At 40.7% G+C, this 10,367-nt stretch overlaps 1 protein-coding gene across 1 annotated transcript; it reads left to right on the top strand.

Moving 5' to 3' along the window:
- Window positions 1-607: 607 nt before the first annotated feature.
- Window positions 608-2,693, top strand: XCR1 (X-C motif chemokine receptor 1). The gene has a single exon (XM_031553964.1). It carries the CDS (start codon window positions 852-854, stop codon window positions 1,863-1,865), a length of 1,014 nt encoding a protein of 337 aa, XP_031409824.1. The 5' UTR covers window positions 608-851; the 3' UTR covers window positions 1,866-2,693.
- Window positions 2,694-10,367: the final 7,674 nt, after the last annotated feature.

Below are 10,367 nucleotides of genomic sequence, written 5' to 3' on the forward strand. Positions count from 1 at the left end.
CCTGCCTCAGCCTTCTCTCCTCCAGGCTGAACAGCCCCAGGTCTCTCAGCCTTTCCTCATAAGAGAGATATTCCATGCCTCCAATCATCCCTATGGCCCTCCACTGGACTCTCTCTAGAAGATCCCTGTCTTTCTTAAACTGACAAGCCTAGAACATGACACAGTAAATTCAAACGCTATGCTTGCAGGTAAGCCTTCAACTGATACAATTTTAATTTAGGCTTTGGACCATTGGTTGGCACCACTATTAATTTTTCTATGCCTATTTCTATATCTATTTCTAGCCCAAATTCATGAATAAATAAGGCCATTGTGGCCATGCTACCCTTGTATGTTCACCTGACTGAATCTCATTCATCCTTCAAGTCCCAGTAACTTTTGATAGTGTTGGCCAATTTCTACCATTGAGCTGAGATTACATTCCTACCTGCAATCAGATTGTCAGGCAGGTGAAGCTGTTAGGCGGTATCAGCTGGCCTGTACCATTCCAGACAACCTAAAAAACAGTAGCAAATCTGAAAGTTTTGGCACCCGAGGTACTTACATTAAAAAAAAAAAGTATTCATATTGTAAAAGTTTAACAATTAGTATCATAGCACCTGTTTTAATTATTAAATATATTGATGTTGTTTTGAGGGTAAATCTTTAGGATCTACCTGTTCGTGCTCTAGTCATAAGAGGAAACGACTCTGTTCTTTCCCAAAAATAGGATAAATAAGATAGTTTCACTACTTCTTTTCTTCTCTTAAAACAGAAGCATCCAGAATGGGAGTTTTGTTTTCTTATTACTTTTCACAGACATTTTGACTCCTGTGGTTCTTGGAGGTAGCTGCTGGAGTTTGCAGAGACAAATGGATGAAGAACAGTATTCATCTGGTTGGGATGAAAATTACTCTTTTGTTTACTTTCTTAATGAAAGCAATGTCTGCGAAATGGGAAACTATTTTACATTTTACACCCATTTCACTACTTTTCTCTATACTCTGGCATTTTTGCTCAGCCTGCTAGGAAACACTCTGGTGTTATGGATCCTATTCAAATATGAAAACCTTACATCTTTAACAAACATGTTCATCATGAATCTTTGTCTCTCTGACTTAGTCTTCTCATGCATGCTGCCATTCTGGGCAGTGGAACAGACCTTCGGGTGGATTTTTGGTGAGTTCCTCTGCAAGGCAACGAATGCCATTTTCTCCATTGGCTACTACAGTGGTGTTTTCTTTCTAACTCTCATGACTATTTTACGGTACTTGTCTGTTGCGAACCCTCTTTCCACTCTGAGATCCCAGACACAGCGCTGTGGTTCTCTAGTGTGCTTGTGTGCTTGGACTTGCAGCATTTTAATTGTAGTTCCTGAGATGCTTCAGACCACAGTGAAAGAAACGTTGGAAGAGGGCAGTAAGTGTGATTATGATGAGTGGAAATGGAAAAAAGTGGACGTTTATCTGAGAAACATACTCTTCCTGATTTCCTTCGGGATTATCATATTCTGTTACATCAATATACTGATAATTTTGCTTGGAACAAGATCTCGCAGAAAGCACAGAACTGTGAAACTCATCCTTGTTATTGTCGTGGCTTTCTTCCTGAGCTGGGCACCTTACAACATCCTCAGCTTTCTGATTACTCTTCCATCACCTACATGCCAGTATAGACAGGACACTGTCTTCGCCTTTCACATCAGCCGTAAAATTGCTTTCTCCCACTGCTGCCTCAATCCCGTGCTCTATGTATTTGCTGGAGTCAAGTTCAAGAGGCATTTGTTTCGTTTATGCAGAGAGTATTTACCCTGTGGCGATGAAGTCTCCAGTCCCCGGATCGGCTCTCAAGGCAGATTCCACTATGAAGATGGGTCCATCTACTGAAGGGAGACCAAACTATTAGCACTAGTCTCAGATGAACTTTCAGATTTTAAAGGCCATGCATGATCTCCAATTCCTAAAGTCCCTTCCCTGAGAAAGTGGCAAATTTTGTCTTTGCAAACATATTGTGTATGGGAAATGATTAGAAGTATATTTGCAGGAGGATGGAGAAACCAAGAAGTGACTCTTACCTTTATGCTTTTTGGCACAGTGATACTTTTTCTCATTCATGGTTTTCTTTAGAAAAAGAAAAAAGAATGCTTCCTTTTTTCTTTGGGAATTAAAACTTCAGGTCTTAACGTGAATAGTGGTGCACATTTCTTTCTTGCCTGATTTTAAATATTCATATTGTTTCTAGCATGGACACTTAAGTACTTCTGTAGCGTTAATGCTTCACAGTATTTGTTAGTGCTGAACTCACTGATTTTCTCTGCATGCAAATGTTCTTCGATCTATTGATAGGCAAATATATATAAAGCCAACAAGTGTAAAAAAGCTTTGTTTTTTGACCTGCTTCACACCTGTCTATATACTATAGATACCTATATTCTGAGGTATGTGAACACCTTATAAATGCTTATGAAAAAAAAAGTCAAAAATATTTAAATAGTCCTGACCTGCTCAGTTTTTAACAAGTTATTTAAGTCTGCTTGTAGCTTAAGCATATGTTACCATATATCTAAACATGTACAGGTGACGTGAAATATTATCCAATCATACTGTTGTCAATCATAACCAAAAGTAACTCATGTAGAGATTTCTCCTACTGGTATAATAAAGTGGTACTAATAAATGTTCAGAAATTCAAAGGAATATTACATTGTTACTTTTGTTTTCTGCCTTTGAGAACTACCTATGAGAGCTGAAGTATTTTCAATTGCAAAAGTAATTGTGTATTTTCATAAATTCATTTATTTTGGAAGAGACTTCTGCCAGTCACCCACCCTGCTCACAGCAGCTCTACCTTTGCTGTTTGATGAGGCTGCTCAGGGCCTTGTCTGGTGAAACTCTGAAAATCTCCAAGAATGAAGACTGCATAATACTTTTCGGGCTTCCTGTCCCAGTGCTTAACAGTTCTCATGGTGCCTTTTTTTTTTTCCTTCTACATGAACAAAATTTCCTTTGCTGTAACCCAGTGCATCTTTCTCTTGTCCTTTAAATGCACTCTTCTGAATAGAGCTGGATCATTGTTCTCTGTCTTTCCATTGCAGATACAAAGATAACAATCAGTTCTCCTCTGAGCCTTGTTTTCTTTCTGAGCCTAAATAAGCCCCAGCCAATCTAGTCTTCTTATCCATCATGTGCTTCAGCACCCTAGCTGTCTTCATCACCTTCCACTGGACTCACTTCAGTCAATGTCTCTCTCGTATTGAAGGCTGCAGACTGGATTTGATACGGCACTTGTGACTACCTGAGCATCAAGTAGAGGGGAGTAATGGTTTCCCTCAACCTACGGGACTGTACATTGTAAGACTTCACCACTGCAAGGGCACTTCACTATGCTTTGTTCAACTAGTTGTCCACTTGAAATACCAGATCTTTTCCAGCAAAGTTCATCTCTAATAAAGAGGCTCACTGTCCAGACTGTTGCAGGGAGTTAGGGCATCCGAAATGCAGGACTTTGCATTGCCGATGGTGAACTTCCAGGGCTTCTGTTCCTCCAGTTTTTTGAGGTCTCCATGCATGGCAGCCCTGCAACTCATTGTCCGAACTGCTCCCTTTTATTTGATGTCATCCATGAACTTGCTAAAAGTGCAACCTTTCCCACTAAACACCTCCCTGAGGCCTGCCACTCATAACCAGCCACGCATGAAGATTTCAAACCATTGCCTTCTACCTTTTCAGTCTGATAGTCAGTTTGTCTTCTACTTTTTAGTCTACCCATTCAGTCTGTATCTCCCCAGTCTGGCAAAAAGGATAGTGTGGGGTACTTTATCGAAAGCTTTGCAGAAGTCCAGGTAAATGACCAGGTAAATGCACTTTGTTCCTCTCAACTCTGGAGTCAGGTATGTCACTGTAGAAGACATTCAGGTGAGTCAGGCATCATTTTTTCTTGGTAAGTCTGTGCTGGCTGTTTTCAAACATTTTTGTCCACATCTGTGTGGTTATGACTTCCCAAAGAGTTCATTCCTATACTGGGGCACAGGGGTAAGACTAACTATCCCATATTGGGCAAGCCAGTTGCCTTTTTGAAACCATCAGTGACAACCCCCCACCAATCACCTCAATCTTTCTTAGGTAACAGACAGCGCCTTCCAATGATACTGGGCAACAGCCTCAGCAACACCATATGCACCCTGCTCAGTCCCACAGAAGTCTACAAATCCAGTTTATTTAAATAGTCCAAAGCAATTCCCCTATGCTATGGGCGGCACTGCTCTCCTCAAATTCTGCTACTGGACATCAAGACATGCAAGCACTTGGAGCTATATCTGTTGTAAAGAGAAAATGCTTTGGTGTAGCTTCTGTCTTTATTTATATGCATATTACTGAAACCATAGGATAGTCTTAGTGCATGTCTAGGGATTGGCAGCTCAAGATTCTCATTACAGACTTACCTGAAAAATCTTTTGTTCCGGCACTTCCAGGAACATGGAAAATACACACTGCTCTGGGTAAACTGTAATGAGCAGAGGACTTTGAATTTTTAATTTCACTGGATAAATCAACTATTATTTGGCTTGAGCAAATGAAGAACTGAGAGAAAGAACTTTATGAAGTGAAAAAGGTGAAATTAATTGCTTTTAGAAACTACAGTCTGTTTTAGGGAAGGGAATATGATCGGATTGGGTGGTTGCACTCTTACATCTGGCACGTGGTACTATGACTTGTACAGTGCCAGGAGGGCCTTTATGCAGGATGGCACCTCTAATCTTAATTGGAAGTGACAGTTCAGTGGACATGCTCTTCCTGCTCTGATTAAGTCTATATAAAGCTTAACCCCATGGAATGGGAGAACAATCAGCTTCTCCTGCAAGCTCTCAGCTGGCTGTTTTTCTCAGCCTACATGTCTCTTTTCAGCAGGTCCACACAAAACTAAGCATCACTACCATAAGTTTCCCAAGCTTTTGTGTAGCTGTGGAAACCTGTATCTGCCAGCATGCTAAGGGGTAAGGCAGGTAACAAAGTTAATCCTTTCTATAGTGAATGCATATTCTTAAATAAAATTAGAAGATATCCACACCTTTAAAAAGAAATCCCACTCCTAGTAAAATCAATTGTAATTTTTCTTCTGAACATAATCAGAGCAAGAGTCAGACACTACACTCATAAATGGGTGCAATGTGCTGGACAAAGCATGGCACACACTGCTAATTGCAAGGAGTATTTTGATCAGGAACAAAGATGCCTCCTCCTATAACTAAGTATTTGGAAAGCACCAACAGTGTTATTAAAATCATAAATAAAATTCTGTTTTGTCTTCTCCTTACGGTTACTCAGCAATTGAAATGTTCTTACTCATCTGATGTTGAAACAGGAGGGCTCTGTGTTAACCAGTTCAAAGCTTGACTGGTATTTGCTGTACTGATCAAACACCTATGTGTGCTTCAGGATGCAAAACTAAAGCAAGTGCAAAAATTAGAATGGAAAACAGTGCAAGTTTGCTGTCAGGTCAAAATGAGAACAAACTGTAAGAAGTACCCGTACAGATGACCTATGAAGAGCAGTTATCCATCATCATAAATGAGAAACACAACCATCAGTATTTTACTTACCAGTACAGAGTTTTCTTGAAATGAACTCACCCACTCCTATGCGTACCAAATGTCAGTTAGCCACAAGCCATTTATTTACGTAAAGAATCTGATCCACGTTAGGATACAATGAACTTTGAAGTCATCTCACAGCATGAGTCCCCATGGGAAGGGACTGCCACAAGAAATCTTTCTCTGCATTTCACCTTCATATATGAGCGTTAGTGATGAAAGACTATAGAACCTAGTAAAGGCCATACAGAAAATTATTTGGGTTTTTCAAGCGAGCTGACTATTCATTTCTTACTTTGTTTGAAAAGGCTTGCATTTGAGATAGGATAACAACATAGGCTGGGGTGGGCAGTTGCCTGGAAAACAGCTCTGTAGAAAAGGATCTGGAAGTCTTCAAACATAATCCAACAAACATGCTTGAAGAAAGAAGGCCAGACACATCCTGGGCTGTATTAGCAAGAGAATAGCCAGCAGAACCAGAGAAGTGATCATTCCCCTCTTTTTGGCACCTGTGAGGATGCATCTGGACTAGGAAGCCACCAAACCAGAGATTGCAGCATATGATGGATGAAGAGAGGCTGAAGGAGCTGGGTTCATCTGGCCTCGGGAAGAGCAGGCTCAGGGAACAGCAGTGTCTGCAGCTTCCTGACTGGAGGATACTGAGAAGATGGAGCCAGATTCTTCTTGGAGGTGCATAACAGTGGGATTCAGAAGCAATAAATATAGACTGGTACATGGTATATCCTGGTTATGGATAAACATTTATTTTTTTACCACAAGAGTAGTCAAATACTGAAAAAAGGATTTAGAGAGGTGGTGGGATCACTGCTCATGGAAGTGTTCAAGTTTACTGTACACAGCCTTGAGCAACCTCTTCTGATTACACCTGTTCTGAGAAAGAAGTTGGATTACAGACCTCCAGAGATTGTCTTAAATATAAGCTACTCTACTATTTTATAATTTGTTGCTGGAGAAACGTTAAATGAAATAAAAGTTACTGCAAGTTTGTTTCAGACTAGAATTCAGCCTCTCTGAATGCGAATTCAGAACTGAATGCGAAACTTTGAACTGAAAAATTAGGTTTTTTGTCCAAAACATTGATTGATTTCCTAGTGGAGATTATACCTGTCAAAAAAAAGATGCTGCAGCTTAAATATCTCATTTTACTTTTGTATGTAGGTGAGGAAATGGCAATTTTTAGCACCTGGAAAGATTCATTCATGGACACAGAAACAAGAAATCCCTCTCTGACGCATATGGGAGCAGTGTGCTTTACTGCAAAACTTAAATAGGTATTGTATGCAAGGGAGGTCTGAAAGGAACACAGCCCCTTCTGACAGATCGTGGGCATTTTTAAATGGAAGCTTTAGACTTTGTAAATGTCCAAAGAATGTACATTATCTTCAGTTTCGAATCAGAAGAGCAGTGTAAGTAAGACTGGAGACCCTGCCTGGAGTGAAGCAGGGAACTGAAAATGATAGAGAAAAGTGGTGAGAGTGGAATACTTACTCCATATTCAGGAACTTTTGAGATACCAAACACAAAATACTTTTGAGTTTGTTTTATTCCTCCAAACAGTGCTTCTTCCTGACTATAAGTTCTGTTTCTTCTTGATGGCTACAGCCTTCCAGACATCTTAACCAGCTCTTAATCTCCAAAACCCAAGTATGCTCTTTATCCACGTGCCACACATCCATATAAATGTGCACAAAACTCTGGTTCATTTAAAATGCACAGCCCAGGGTCTGTGTCCTGGCTCTTCTGTACCATTGCTGATTCAGTTGAAGCAGCATCAACTCAGTTTTAAATCTTGATACCTCACTTTGTGAAATACAGCTTGTTTTGAGCAGTGGTTGCTCCTAATTCCAGTGTGCTCAGACAGCAATCAGTCTCAGAAGCTGAACTGATATAAGCAGAGCATTCTTCTGAGTCCCTCGGCCGACTCATCCAATATGCCAGATCTGCTTCTAGGGGTCTTCTAGAGCTCCACTCATTTTGTTTTGCTTGTCTCTGTTTTTATATCTATCAACAATCATTTTCTCTTTGACCAACCAGAATGCAAAGCAGAATGCAAACAAATGCAAAAAAGTACTCCAAAGCTTTCTCCCTGCAGTCACAAGAAGTCTCTGATGATGAACAGAAGCTTGTTGTTCAGTCCAGCTACAATGGTATGTTAATCTGCTGAGGGTGATCAGGGAAGCTGGGAGCGTTACCCTCATAAAATACCTCAGGTGACTAATGGAAGCAAAACCAACACCGGTTATTACTTTTGGAGCTCAGTTAACACAGTTTAGTAAAGATATTATCTACTCAATGAGGCACCAAACTGTTGTCAGTATGACCTGTCTGATGACAGTGTATAATTACACTTTCTGATGAGCTAGGAGGTGTGAATTGGCTTGCCTCCACAGGGGAAGCTCTTCCCACATAAAGAGCACCTTGGTGCAAATTTATGTATCACCATTAAAACGAAAGGTTTCTACATTTATTTTCAGTCTTTGTACAGAAATGGCTTCTAGTGCCACCAAAATGCAAAAAAAAAAATCTTATTCAAAATTTATTTTAAGAATCACTCTGTGTGAAAAGACTGCAGCTAGCATTAGACCTAAGCTCAGCTTCCAACGTTGGAGGTTGATTTTAGCCTTTATATCTTTGCCTACTGTTCAGCCACTTGAACAGAATCTCAAGGATACAACATGATCTTTTCATGATCCTTAGCTATTGAAATACATACATTTATGGAATATATGTGCAATCGTGTAACGTTCTGTCAACTAGTCAAAAGATTTTTCCCAACAAAGGCTTTCTGTTTGCTGTGCCTGGCATTACCTTTCTTGGGCTGGTGACATTGGTAATGCTTTCTATCCAAATTGTCATAGTTTATGAAGAAGTTAATAACAGATTTTCCCAAAATAAAAACAAGGAAAAACATAAATGGAACAGTTCTTTTTTCTTTTTTTTTTCCCCCTAGGGAAGCTTCCAAAAGCAAAAATCTTGAAACTCCTTTGTTGCTAAGAAATTAGGAGACACAGAAAATTCTAAGGAAGTGTTGGTCAGCTGTAGACTTACCTGGAAGTAATGTGTTTTTCTCTGTAGACACTTTTATCTATTCAGGCAGATGATAATTCAATAACAAATGTCAATAATTAAATACTTCTGAAAGTAGCTTGCCACTACATCATTAAAAAGCAGGAACAATCCATTGTGCTTGATTATATGTGAGAAATTAAACCACAAAAAGATTTTTTGAAAATGTGTAAAACCTCCACTGCAATGAAATTACCTGGGATCTGGGATCTGATTTATCATTATTTGCATCTGAGGTTACTTTTGGAAGACACCCAGCTGTCTACAGATCAATGGAAAACATCCATTGTTTTTGGCAGATGCTTCTGGTTGTGTACTGCATGATGCAGCGAAGCATGCCAATAGAAGTCAGCCTAAAGGTTGGTCAGAACAATGTAAGCCATTTTATGAGTCATGTGCCCAAAACACGTGTAGCCCTGTGCCTGCACTTTTGAGGACATTAAAATGCTTGCCAGATATTCAAAATCATACCTTAGGTGAAGACTATTCACCAAAACTTTAAGGTCACTTCATCATCCTTATGTTGAAGATGAGAAAAATGCGGACAATGGAGATGTGTCGGTGACTAGACACCACGTGCATTTCCTCGGAGTCTTGAAAATAGGATGCTTTGATCTTATGGCTGCCACAGCTGAAGTTTATGACATTAATATAGTCACAAGCATTGCAGCAAGAATTGATGACAAACTGCTTGGTCACAAGTTTTATTTGAAATTGTTTATTTAACAAGGCAATGGTGATGAAAAAACAAATGAACACAGTTTTCCAGTATACTTAAAATACAAAAATGTTGTCGACTTCAGACACTGTGAAAGAAATGTCTTTCCAGAGAGTAGTGTGTGTGATAGAAAAAGAGTGGAAGTAGCTTCTTTGTAGAAGGACAAGCTTGAGCTGGGAGGTGTGGAGCACACTGCCAGTAACCCACATTAGAAATGAATCTTATGTTCCATTTTCACACCAGCTTTCTCCCCATCTCTTAGAAATTAGATGAACTCTCAGAAAGAGCAGTGAGGCAGTGGCACAGGCTGCCCAGGGAGGTGGTGCAGTCACCGTCCCTGGAGGTGCTGAAGAACCGTGTGCATGTGGCACTGAGGGACGTGGTCATGGGCATGGTGGGGTGGGTTGGTGTTGGACTAAGGGGGTCTTAGAGGGCTCTTCCAGCCTAAATGGTTCTGTGGTTCTATGATTCTATTCTGTGATTGCCATACATTGTCTTCATCAGTCCCTGTTGATCCCTACTGCTGTCTTACAGCTGTGGGAAAAGTATTTTCTTTTCATCAACTGGAACAGAAAGGGGAAATGTGCTACATACTGGCTTCACTGAGCACAGCTCTCAAAGTCACTTCAACTGTGCTTGATGCATAAGCAAAACGAAACAAACAAGTGACACTGAGCTGTATTGGAAGTGATAGTGGGCACTATATGAACAAATTGTATTTCCTGATTGGCAACAGAGTGTAACACCAAGAACAGAGTAACAGGGTACAAGAAACAAACCCCTAAAACCACCCCAATCCCTCAGCTCGATGTGAGAGCAGCGATTTTATTCCCAAACACATCTTCCCCCCTTTATTTTCACGCCGTCGCCTCCCTCAGGCCGCCTCCCGGCCCGGCCCGGCCCGTCCTCCCGCCGGGGAGGCACCGCATCGGCCTCACGGGAGCTGTAGGCGGCGGGCGGCCAGCGGCCAGCGGCACCGGAGCGTCCCGCAGC

This window comes from Meleagris gallopavo, chromosome 6, assembly GCF_000146605.3.
Source record: "Meleagris gallopavo isolate NT-WF06-2002-E0010 breed Aviagen turkey brand Nicholas breeding stock chromosome 6, Turkey_5.1, whole genome shotgun sequence".
Taxonomy (NCBI): Eukaryota; Metazoa; Chordata; class Aves; order Galliformes; family Phasianidae; genus Meleagris; species Meleagris gallopavo.

Coding starts and splice junctions, on each gene's coding strand:
- XCR1 (XM_031553964.1), top strand. CDS start 852: ATGGATGAAGAACAGTATTCATCTGGTTGGGATGAAAATTACTCTTTT.